At 40.9% G+C, this 12,667-nt stretch overlaps 1 protein-coding gene across 1 annotated transcript; it reads right to left on the bottom strand.

The window, feature by feature from the left end:
* Positions 1–7,395: 7,395 nt before the first annotated feature.
* CBLN4 (cerebellin 4 precursor) lies at positions 7,396–12,338 on the bottom strand. Its single transcript, XM_065645844.1, has 3 exons — positions 12,063–12,338; positions 10,398–10,514; positions 7,396–7,593 (listed from the first exon to the last, which is right to left on the bottom strand). Exons 1-3 carry the CDS (start codon positions 12,336–12,338, stop codon positions 7,396–7,398), a joined length of 591 nt encoding a protein of 196 aa, XP_065501916.1.
* Between the last annotated feature and the right edge of the window lie 329 nt (positions 12,339–12,667).

Genomic DNA, 12,667 nt, shown 5'->3' with positions numbered 1-12,667 from the left:
ATTTCTCATCTCAGGGTTTTTGACAAATCATCGGAGTTTAGGAATACTCACAGTTGTTATTTTGCATGCCATCATTACTGAAAACCCCACTTAAGCCAACGCTACGTCTTAGCCAGAACTAACACTGACAAGCACAGAAAAACTTCGCAACCTTTTCTACCAGATATATGTGCATAATATTCAATAGAACTTATATAAATTGGGGACTTGGATTGCAGACGGAAAGTCAGAATTTTTTCCTCAACATATCTTCTGTTTCTGACATTGTTATTCAATCAGTTACATACCTTCAGCTGTCTCTCAGTATCTTCCATACTCGTTCAGTGAAGAAATTCTTATACAAAATGTACATGACAGCTGAATCATACAGCAGACTAAACCTAGACTTTCTTAACCCATATTGAATTCAAGACAACTAAGATAGATGGTCTTGGAGTTATCTTCTTCAGAAGCCTTTGTTATCTTTGTAGGAATCCATTTAAACAGTCCACAAAAACTAAAACACGTGATGCTACCACAGAATTCATTTCTCTTACACAGCAGTGATATTTCTTCATGTTCCTGTAGTTTAGGTATTCATTCTTCAAGTCTTTTTGTTATTTGGATCACAGTTTTGCTATGTAGAAATGAACCAGAGCTTATTTCTCCCAAAGAAATGAGACACGAGGTGCCCTTAAACAGGTTACTTGTACATCAGGTTATCTCCTGCTGTTCTAGCTTTGCATTGAGTAGTTTCCCCTGGGCACTGATGACTAGAAGCATTCTGTATAACTTCCTGCAATTGCCATGCCTGGAGTTGAATGTCTCCTCGCACAGTTGGTTACTGTCTTTCTTCAGTGCCCACAGAGGCTTCTGGTTCTCTTACCTTATTTAAAAAAAAAAAGAAAAAATAAAAAAAAAGGTTGCCAAACAGGACTAAATCGCATAGTGATTGCTTGAGCTCACACCTGTACCAATAACTGTTGAACTAAGGCAACATGTTCATCAATATTTCAATATTGCTATAAACAAATAAAATAGATTGGCCACCAACATCATATTAGGAAGCAGTAACTGAGGGTCAAGGTGGAGCCATGTTGTAGGCACAAAGAAAACCATTTTTTATATGAAAGCTGGACCCCTTCTTCTACACCCTGACCCTAAAGTATTGAAGGTCTTAATGAAATTGTTACTGAGCTTGAATACTAATACAAGCCTCTAGTGAAATCCTTAAGTCATGTGTGAATAACATGATTCAGGTTTTCTTAACAGAGCAAATCTGTAGTGTTCGATCCTTCATGAAGATGAAAAACATTACCCATGCCATTAAAGATTCAACCTGAAATTTTTTAAAAAAGGACAATTTATTAAATCTTCATGTAGACTTTTCAACAAGCGCATTGGTATGCTTTAGCAAACCAATTAATGGGATGAAAATAAAGCTTGTGGGAAAATGTTTGCTTTCTGGTAAAAAAAATACAGGAGAGAGATTTTTGAAATATAGTCAGCAAAAAAATCTGAACAAACTTCCAAAATAGTATTATTTTTACCTAAATGAAATTCTGATAAAAAAAAAAATCAGAGCAGTCTAATTATTTTAGTTGCGAATATTTATTTCAAAAGTTCAAGTGTTTTATTTCAGTTTTAATTATTTCCTTTTTCTATTTGAACCAATGTAATCTTTCAAACAGAGAGTGAGTTTAAAATTAAATACAAAAGCTTTTTGATCTAAAAAAATTTCTCTCCTTTTATTCGGAAAAAAAAAAAAAATCTTCTGATGTGTCTGCCTAATGCAAACAGTAATTGAATTCAGATGGTGTTTCCTGGTAGGAAATTGTTTCAAGTAAAACTTTGCAACCTGCTGTCGGTCAGAGCATCGCGAAGGCTGACCAGGAGTGCTGGGGAAGTCACATCGAGCCCTGTGGTTGCAGGAAGATGCTCCAACACCAGCATCAACCTTCCTCTCGTTAAATGCCGCTCATTAGCAGCAGCCGGACCCGCGCTGCCAGGTGAGGCTGCCCAGTGGCTGTTTCTATGCCTGCACGGTGGGAATAGCCGGTATAATGAGTTTTTATACTGTTGTGCTGAGCTTCTGAGCTGGTTTGCAGGTTCGTGGGATAGATGCCAGAATCAATTTTGCTCCTTTATGTTTAGTTGTATAGTAGAGCACAGATGTATCTTTATTTTAATTTGCTTTGCTATTTAATTGCATGCCTTCAACTTAAGAGAAATTTAGCCTTGCTATATACTTCAAGAACTTTTTCTTAAATTTTTCTTCAGGCAGCGTTAATTTTAAAGACTGCCTTTGCCCGAGACTCCCATATGTTCACTGTAAACAGATCTTTGTTTGCAAAGAAAGGGATAAAATAAAACCCCAAACATTGATTTTTGAATTGAGTAGAACTCCAGGACAGCTAACAGCAGGCCTGGCTGTCACAACACTGCTCTGAGACTTCTGCAGAGGCCACCAGCACTTGGGTCAATAGAGACCGTAGGTCTCGTCCCCTCCGCAGAGCTTTGGTCGCTCTGCCCAGGTGCGTTGGAGATTCGCCTCCTTCCAGCGTTCGGACCGTACGGCACATTTAAATGTCCTCACGATGAGATTAGGGTACCGTTTTTAACTCGTGTCAGCAGTCATTCAGAAATATCCACACTCTCAGCTTGTTCTCCAGTGTGTCAACGTCCACACACACATTTGCCCTTTGCACCAAAATGACAGACCTGCTTTGTAGGAGTAAATCCAGGCACACAGGTAAATACAGATATCAAGCTGTTTTATTTGCCGATCTCCAGTGCTCTGCACTACATTTCTACATCTAGTTTCCTCCAGCAGGATTAAAAGCCATCAAATTACAATATGGTGGCCTTAACAGGATGGGTTAGCATCATGCATTGTAGAAAAGTATTATGCATATAAGCAGAACATACTTAGGCAATTCACTGAACTGGACAATAGGTCAAGAATGTATTTAGGTGAACTCAAGTTTGTCATTTTCTCTCCCTCTCCTGGTAGGTTTTTTCCCCTCGCACCAGATATACCAACAACATCAACAACAAAAAGAAAAAAAAAAAACCACACCAAACAAACAAAAACCACAAAAGACAAAAAACCAAAGACAACCAACCAAAAAAACCCAACTCTCCATCCCTCTTCAGAAATGAACTTCTCTTAGAACACTTCATAGAATCATAGAACGATTGTCATAGAATTTCTGATCAATTTTTTTTTTCAGCTAAGCAGAACCAAAAGGCAGAAGAAAAAAAGGAGGGGGGAGGGGAAAAAAAAAAAAAAAAAAGGAAAAGAACCTGTTAAAAATGATGCAACTGGCATTTTCCCTTCCCCCAAACTGTGAAGATTAAAATAGTGATTGCTTCCATCAAACGCCTTAGATCACAGCTTTCACTAAACAGACTATTCGAGACACGTTTCCACTGTTGTCATCATCACTTATATAACAGTGACTGATTTTTGTCATTATTCTTGCTATGCATTCCCCTTAGCGCTCTAGGGTAGGAAGTTGGTTTTTTCCCTCCCTGTTCCTAACCAGCAACAGATAAGTAACTTCAGCTCAGTGTCTAAGAAAATGTCTTTTCTCAAAGGAGTCTTTTCCGTCTGGACAGCAATAGTACAAAAAAGACGTTGTTGTGGCATGTGCCAGCCAATAAATTCTGTCACTGGGGATCTTAATTTATTTACATTGAGTCATCTGGTTAACACTGTCTTTAGAAGACAAAGAGTTTGAATACTATAAAGAGCTCTTAAAATATGAAGGGCAACTGTAATGAATTGTTAAGGTAAAACACGTTACCAACTCAGAAACCCTTATAAAAGGAGGAGAACATATATCTGCTTCTCTGCTTCAGCACATATTTCATGTTAATGGTTTGGCTTCCTGGTTGTGATTATGACATAGCGCTTCTTGCATTTATCTTCTCTGTCCTAAAATCTGCTTGTAAAAATACTATACATACTGAAGATGTGTTCCTTTGGGGGCTCGCACCAAAAAAAAAAAAAACACCAAACACCAAAACAGAGCACGCTAATTGTGAGTTTCTTAGGTCATTTTAAAATACCCTGTTTCACTGCATTCATCTTTCTAGAAATAGACATCTGAATAATATGGATGAAGATAGCAATATGCCATTCATTCCAAAACCACATTTTGTTTAAAAAAAAAAGAGTGTTGTATGAGAAAAAGGAGCAATCCAGCAAACTGGACGCCTGCTGGTGCTCCGGATTGGCACTGCTCATTGCCCAACCCTGGCTCTATTTGCTCAGTAGTAACACTGAGGCTGCAATACTCGTTCTGCCACGACTTGCCAAAAGTAATTTAATTAAGACTCGGACAATATTCAGATACTACTAGAAAATGACACAACACAAACCAAAAGTCAGCATTTCCTTTTTATGTAAACACAAAACTGCTTGTGAAATTTTCGAAGCTACCTCAGTGCCTTTTCCAAAACGCCTTGCATAGCCCAGGCTCTTTTGAATGGTATATTTTCAGCATAATTTTTGGCTCAACAGTCTGGTTTGCAGTCCCAGCTCTATCTAGGTTACCTTTTCTACTCAGAACACCTTTCTGGAGGAAACTTCTGACATGGGACAATACAATGAAAATGAGCTCCAGGTCTGGAAAGCAGCTCAAATTGTAGTTTAAGAAACCACTTTTTTTTCTTATCAAATCATTTAAACGTGAGCTGAGAGAACAGGTGTGCAGTTGTCCATCTGAGCAGAGTGGGTGCTCAGCGCTGTGTGCAGAAAACACAAGCTGCTCTAAGGTGACTTCTCCGAAACTTTTTTTCCCTTTAACCAGCAAAATAATTAGTTGGTAATTCTGCTTTTAGAGCCTGAGAATAAAAATTTAGGACATTTCCTTCAGAACGTATCTCTTTAATTGAATAACTTCCTAGACTCTCTAGTTAAAGTTTAAATAACTGCTAATGACTCTGAAGCAATCAGAAATGTTTTGCCACGGGGAAATCAACAGCATATTAAGAGAGTTCAGCATTATTGCTGAATGCTAAAGGCAGCTTTTAAAAATCATATGTTTACAAACTAAAGAAGTTAGATACATTTGATCAGTCTGAAAAGTATACTGACACCTTTAATGCCATTTTTCTTCTGTTTATATAGGAACATTTCCTTTACATTAAATATATATCCATGGGTAAGGTGAGCTTTCAGATTTTGACCATTTTTATACAAAATACTGATATTCCTCTCTGAAATAAACTCTTATGACAAATAATTTTTTATAACATCATGCATATTATGTGCTACAATCCCGGGAGTGGGTTAGATACACATATATATATACACACACACATTTTTGGAGTACAGTGGTGATACATTTTGATTAGTCTTAATGGAAAACCTTTTCTTATTTTTCAGCTATGTAACTCATTTGCTTCTTGCCATGACTTTCCACTTCCTCCCAAACTGCAGCGTTCTGAACAGAAACAACACTATATCTAATAAATGACCTTCTCATCTAACTTACGTCATAGGGGTGCAAATGTACCCACCTTTCCTCCTGAAATTCCTCAAAAACTCCTGTATGTTGAGTCCAGACAAATATGGAATTGGAGCACAATTCTGTGCCACTGCTTCCCTGACATTTTTATCAGGAGCATCAATGAGCCATGCATTAGACTTTAAATCACTGAAATCCATTTACAGCGCCTAGAGCAATGTGATACACTGCACGTGGCTAACAAGTGAAGATTGTTAATTTTAGATTACCCAAAACAGCAATTCCAAGCCTAAACTGGCTTTTAGAGAAGGTCCCAGATTGCTGGATGTACTTCCATCCAGAAACATTCTAAAGTGTAGAGTATTTTTTAATTTAGAACCATATCCTTCATGATATGCAAGGCACAAAGACCCATCCAATTCAGTGTATAATTTGGGCATGAGGGATGAAGGTTTCATTAGCAGTTCACGTGAAAATCTTTTTTAACTGATATTCAGTTCGATTGCACTGGAGTTAAATGCTGATGGCGAAACCTAAAGCACAGGTTTCATCCCAAATCCTTCGGAATCAATGTGATTCTTCACACTAACTTCAGTGAAGCCAGGATTTCTGTCTAAATGTTTTTTAAAATAAAATGCATAGGTTATCTCTAGATCATTCTGATTACCTCTAGGATTCTGCCAGAGAAAATTACGACAGTTTGTCTGCCTCCCAGTTTCTGTGAATCCCAAAAGCTTACACTTTGCATATAATAATTACATCCAATAAAAAAATAGCATGAAGTGACTTCCAAAATCCAAAGGTCAAAAATTCAGCTAACATATATTAATCTTTATTATGTAACAACGATATAATAAATAAGTTTATGAATTCATATGACCTGTACAAAAAGCCAAAAGGATATTGCACCAAGTTAGGTACCGGCTATTTGGATTTCGTATTTGTTAAACATAGGATCTAAAATTATATACAGTTGTGGACTTAAGGCAAAACCAGATGATACCTTTAACACAACCGAAGGTTGAAAAATAGACACAATTACAAACAGGGGAATCTCATCTCCAGCTAATAAAGTGATTGTGTCTAAGGAAGGAATCCCTTAGGTTTTTAATAAAGCAGTTATTATCAATCATGTTAATTAAAATTGAAGAACAAGTGTTAGATTTCCTTCAGGGCAAATCTGTTTTGCAGGGTTGTGCCTGAATGATCACCCTTAACCCTGGTAATAATATTTTTCTTAATGGTCATACTCTGCTCTTCCTTTTAGAAAACAGCACGTGGAAAAGAGGAATACCTTACATACCCAACTAAAATACAACCATAACCTCCTAGCTTTATGGATGCTAGACGTGATTGTGACCGGTGACAGAGCATAAATACATGGGTGAACCATCCAACACACTACACGCAGAGGAGAATTAAAGTCAACCACTTATCAATAATAATTACCTTTCTCAAGACAATGGAACAGATCATGTCAGTTAAGTCCCAATGACAAACACATGTACGACCAGTATATCAATATACAGTTCTTTGGCAGCAACACACTAACTCTTGATTGAAGTCTGAACTCAAACTCTCTTAAGTTATAGACCTGGTTGCCAGTCTTTTCATAATTAAAGAAAATCCACATCTCCCACGAATCCGGTAAGTCCAGTAAATGAAATCTGAATAAATCTTGCAGGCAGCTTTAGACCGTAACATTAAGCATAGATATTTATTGTCTGTTTAGTCTCAATCCAAATATATTGTATTTAAACACACAAAATTCTGTGAAACTTCTGAGTAGTTCAGGTGGAGCCAAAATCCATAAAGAGAATCCATATTCACCCATGAAAAACCAATAAAGAAACATCAATCCCATGATGATATAATGATCTTCGTGTAACAGAGGCAATGATGAGTCCACACCTGGATGAATGTCACAGGAAAATTGACTTTACAGGGGAAAGACCAGAAAGCCAGAAAACGTAGAATACTGCCATCCACCGACCAGATTACCTTTCTCCAACTTCAGGTAAACCTTATCCTCCTTGTCTAGATAGAGCAGGACTCCATTAGTGGCAGCTTCACGTGTGACATCCTTGTCCCCAGCAAAAGCAGAAATAACTGGCTTTCCATTTAGCATCAAATTAACCTACAAGAGAAAAATTTTTAAAAAACACTGAAATGCTCTAACTGACAGAAAAACATGAAAACCAGAAAAACTATCACTGAATATTAGCCACAGTGTAAAAGGTCTGCTGAGGTCCCAATCTTCTCTGCTTTTTTTTTTTAATTATTATTTTAAATGGATAATTACATTTCTTTGGAGTGGACAAGCACATTCATGTTTCATGGGTGAAGCTGGCAGGACGCTGCCCTGGTCTGAGCTCAGCCAGCAGGAAAGGCAACACAACTTTAATTGTTGTAACTCTGGTAACATGGAACTGCGAGATATTACACCTCAGTTTGTTTCACTCTGCCTACCTCATGGGTTATTTAGATGCGCACTAAAGAAGCAGAAAAAAAAAGACATTTTTCAAGAAACTTATGCACCTAGAGATGCAATAAAGGCACCTAATGAGATGTCAAAGGCACGCAGCAGGCTGGGAACTTACACTTCATTGAGAGGAAAACACATGTCCCTTCCATTACGGACAGCAGCTTAAAGTCTAGAACAGACCTTCAGCTTTATGAACCACTGCACTGTGTTTTGGTAGCGAATCCATTTTTCTATAAAACACTTCTGAAAGTCAGCACAGCTTCTGCTCTGAAAACAACATCACACAGACGCTCTGTAAATAAAGATGGGCAGGGGCTGGGGGAATGGACAGATCCAGGCATTTTTCATTTCCCCAATGGCAAGCTATTAGCTTTCTTCTGCTTTTTCTTTTTAAGCAGCTATAATGCAGTCACAGAGGGGTGAATTATGAAATGCTTATTCATAACAAGTATGCTGGCCTTGCATATGCTCCCATTGATTTTAATGGAAGTCACCATGGAATAAATTAGTGCTCAACACAAGTCAGGGTAGCAGAATCTGGCCCTTATTTGGGACTCGCCTATCTGGGAAACCCACTTAATCAGATGTCCCCAGGGAACTAATTTCAGTTTAATGATATTTAATGGCATTAACAGATGTTCCGTGGGCATAGTAACATCACTTATGTGGGAAGCCTTCAGGTGATTTAGTGGTTTTTAAGTCTGCGTGCGGCTGAGACTCAAGCTGGTTTGCTCCACTGCAATGGCTTTTGGTCCTCCCCCTAGTTATTACACATGCAAAAAGAGGGGCATCAAGAGTTTACGCATTGCTTGGTTTTGGTTTAGTTCATTCATTCTGTACCATCTTGCTAGGGCAGGTTACCCTGCAGACCATCTTACAGCTGAGTCACAGCAGAAGACACATCACGGGTTTGCACTGGATGGTCTCACATTAACTATGCCAAAAGGGAGCCAACCAGACCCAGCCACCACTTTGGAAATTCTCGATCTAGGAAAGATTTCAGGCCATGTCACAGGTTGTAGCATTCCCTGTTTTGTAACAGAGCCCCAGCTCTGGGGTCTGAGAACCTGGTACGTGAAACACCAAAGTCTGCACTGGAATTCCAGAATCTAAGCCTTGACACCTTTCTTGGTGATATTTACATTAAATCCAATGAAGCTGGCTGACATACAGTTATTCTAGCCCATTTCAACCTTCAGCATTTAAAGGAGTGAAAGGAACAAAGTTTGAGTGCATTAAATAGCTTATAAGCTCATTATAGATATTTTCATGAGGTCAACATTTCATTTAAGACTTTTGCCATTGACCTGGATGGAACCGTGACTTCATGTTGCAAACTGAAGGCAAATTTCACCAGGGATGTGGATGTGTCTTGCACCAGCTTTCTCTGTCATCTTGACCATTTATACTTTTCTCAAGCGCTTTACCGGCAAACCAAAGCCAGAGCTGCCACAAACAAATGGCTGATCTCTCCTCCTGCAGAAATCCAGTTCATCTCAGCTTTGTAGGCTAAAAACCATGTTCAGGAGCAAGACAGACCAGGGGAAAAGCATCAGATACTTCTATGAATCTGCTGCTCCCATGGGTTGAAAAAAGGGAAGCCATAGATGTTATTCCAGATCTAGAAAGCCAGCATGTATGTCACAGAAATTGCTTGACCTGGCATGAAGATTAAGGAATGTACTTTAAGGAATTTACTGTTGGCTCAGCAAGTGGATGTTCAGGAACTTACAGGCTTTTCCTCTAAGCTAGTACATACTTGTAGTTAATTAGGTAGTTCAGCTGCTATCAAGCTACAGAAGAAAATGCAGAATCACTTTTTTTTTCTTAATATGTGACACATCTCTTAAGTATTATGTGGTGGAAAAAAAAAAAAATTAAACTGCTAAAAAGATTCCCTAGAAGATATCCCTATAGAGGTGTAACATTTCCATATAGTTACAGAACAAGTAGACCACTTTAACTAACCTGGGTCCACAGCAGACTGATGCCATGAACAGATACCTGGCCCCATGAGCTGGCAGCCAGGTCACAAAAGGTTACAAAAATAGTCAAATCTGGTACATATCCCCAGAACTCCTGTGTGCAAGACAGTGAGTTTAACCTGTAGCAAAATATGACTCTTGAAAAGTATTTCTGCAATCAAGTGAAATTTATAGTCCTGTTTTACTCTAGGGTGATTCATTCTATTTAACACTTTATATCACCCCACATATTCGGTTTTTACAGTGCAGAAGTGAAGCTATGGCAATTTATCTGATGTGACAATCCTGCTGTATTACAGCCGGTCAGTTTAAATGTGTTCACTCTACTGCTGGGAACTCTACACCACCGGTTACTTTAAACTAAGCTATTTTTCCTTTAAAGTGTGTTAAATACTCCTGTGTTCAGTCAAGATCCTATTCTAAATAAACAACAGAAGTAAAATATTTTATAATCATACTTGATCAACATACCTGAATTGTTTGACTCTGATAGACTTTAATTACGTGAAAACTGAAACTGTAAATTCCTTTTCTTGGTGCTACAAAGACAGACTCCAACGTGAAAAAATTCCCCACATTTACTAGGATCTACAAACAAAAAATATAGCATGGGAATTAGTACAGGTATTCACTGCTATATAAAAAATACAGACTATTAACCTTAGAAGCCATTCAGCTATGGAAATTTTTTTAATCTACATCTATGTTGCTGCATTCATTGCTCTCAATCAAGTTGGACTATTACTCATCAAATAGATATTTACTTAATTTATAGTACAACTTCAGTATAAATAAATTAGGGTGGAAAACATTTCTTCACTACTATATCATACCTTGAAGACCTTTCGTCTAGACATGTTTAGAGGAGATTAAGAAAAGGAATTTTTGTTCATCTTTCCCCAAAAATGACATCAAAAGACTAAGTCAGGGAGTGGCATAAAAAGCAATGGTCAGCTCAACACTGTCTTCCTGAAAGTCTCAAGCTGTGAGAGAAAGGATGTACATGAATGATACAATTCATTCACCAGTTTATAGTCAGGCTGAGTTACTGAAATACCTGGTATATCTGAGCAAAATCTGACTGTGAGCCTTTGCTGCTTGCTTTGTTTTTGTAAGCACTAATAATAATTCCAGTTTGATTAAACAGAGACAAGTAACAGCGGGGGACATATTAAATGAGTGCATCATCCATATGCTAAACATCTTCTTCAATGACTAAATTTTTCTTGCTTTCCACTTAGATATGCTTTAGTGTTAACAGATATTTTCAGGCTACTTTATGCCAGACACAGCTCCAGAAAGCAACTAGGAATGTCCATGAAGTTACACTAATTTACATTGCTAGCATTAACTACGTGACATATGTGGCTTCAGTTGTCACGACAATTTACAGTTCTTTATCAAACGGTACAGGAAGAAGAATAACCATCAGTCTCAATTACTTTGAACTTGCCCTAGGACAGGAGCTGGTATATGCAGTATGTGCTGTCATCTGTATGTTAATATTAGCGACTGAGGTGAGAGGGGCTGTACTACGAACCTGTGATTGTTATAGAAAAGTCAAATTATTTTCTGCCTAAAACTCCTTCTTCGCTCCCTGCTCAAAGGCTGCGCAAGCCGTCTAAAATCTTCGCAGCCTGCTCGGGCTCCGCTTTACCCCGAGAAGGGACTCGGACCCATCCCCGCGGAGGCTGGCGCGGCCGCGGCCCCGGGAGAACCGCGCGGAGGGGCCGGCACCGCTCGGCCCCCGCCGCCCCCGCGGCTGCTGCCCCGCACGGGCGGGCTCCCCCCGCCCCGCTCCGCCCTCCCCATCCCCGCGGGGCAAGTGGGAAACCACCGCGGGGCGTGACACGCTCTCCGCGGGGGCGGCGGTTCCCGGCTCCCCCCGAGCCTCCAGCTGCCACCTGCCTGGTCCCTCCGTTTCTCCAGCTTTGGGGCACGGGGGGTCCCGGCAGGCAGTCGCCCCCTGCACCCCAACTTTTTGCTGGAATTAAGGAAACGGGCGAAGTGGGAACGGGCGGGGCTCCCGCGGGGCGGGCGGGCGGCGGCACCTGTTGATCGCGCCCAGCCGCGTCCCGGCGGGGGTACGAGCGCCCCGGCCCCGCGGGGATCCCCGCCCCCGGCCGCACCGCTTACCTGGTCGAAGTAGATGATGCGCGTCTTGTTGCTCATCTCGGAGGGCTCGTGGTTGGTGCTCCTCACGGCCGAGAAGGCGACCTTGGAGTTGGCCGCCCGCACGGAGATGCCCAGCGGGGAGGAGGACGAGCCCTTGGCGTCGGTGGCCGGGTTGGAGTCGCAGACCACCAGGCACTTGCCCTCCAGGACGATGGGCTCCGTGTCGTTCTGCGCCCGCGCCGCGGGGCCGCCCAGCGCCAGGGCCAGCAGGACGGCGGGCAGCAGCCGCCAGCCCATGGTCCGCACCCGCGGCCGCCCGCGCCGCCGCTCCGCGCCCCGCTCCGGCCACCGCGCCGCGCACCCGCGGGAGGCACCGCCGGCAGCAGCGGCAGCCGCTCCCCCCGCGCACACACACGCACAGACACACACCCGCACCTCCCGGCAACGCCGCGCTGAAAGTCTTCCTTCCTCCGGCTTCTTCCCTCTGTGTCTTTTTTTTTTTTTTTTTTTCCCGTCTCCTTCTTCTCCTCCTCCCCCCTCAGCCACCACTTCGTGCCTTCTTTCTTTACCTGGGTCCTTTCATGAGCTCTTTAAAACATGCCGCAAAAAGCTGCCGAACAAAATAA

Source organism: Caloenas nicobarica, chromosome 15 (assembly GCF_036013445.1).
Source record: "Caloenas nicobarica isolate bCalNic1 chromosome 15, bCalNic1.hap1, whole genome shotgun sequence".
In the NCBI taxonomy this organism is placed as follows: domain Eukaryota; kingdom Metazoa; phylum Chordata; class Aves; order Columbiformes; family Columbidae; genus Caloenas; species Caloenas nicobarica.
The sequence above is the reverse complement of the archived record's forward strand: the minus strand, read 5'-3'. Positions and strand labels throughout refer to the sequence as shown.

Excerpts from the sequence above, each read along its gene's own strand:
- CBLN4 (XM_065645844.1), bottom strand. The coding sequence starts at position 12,338 with ATGGGCTGGCGGCTGCTGCCCGCCGTCCTGCTGGCCCTGGCGCTGGGC. Across the intron at positions 10,515-12,062 it reads GCATCATCTACTTCGACCAG|ATCCTAGTAAATGTGGGGAA; the intron begins GTAAGCGGTGCG and ends TTTTGTTTGTAG. Across the intron at positions 7,594-10,397 it reads ATCAGAGTCAAACAATTCAG|GTTAATTTGATGCTAAATGG; the intron begins GTATGTTGATCA and ends TTTCTCTTGTAG.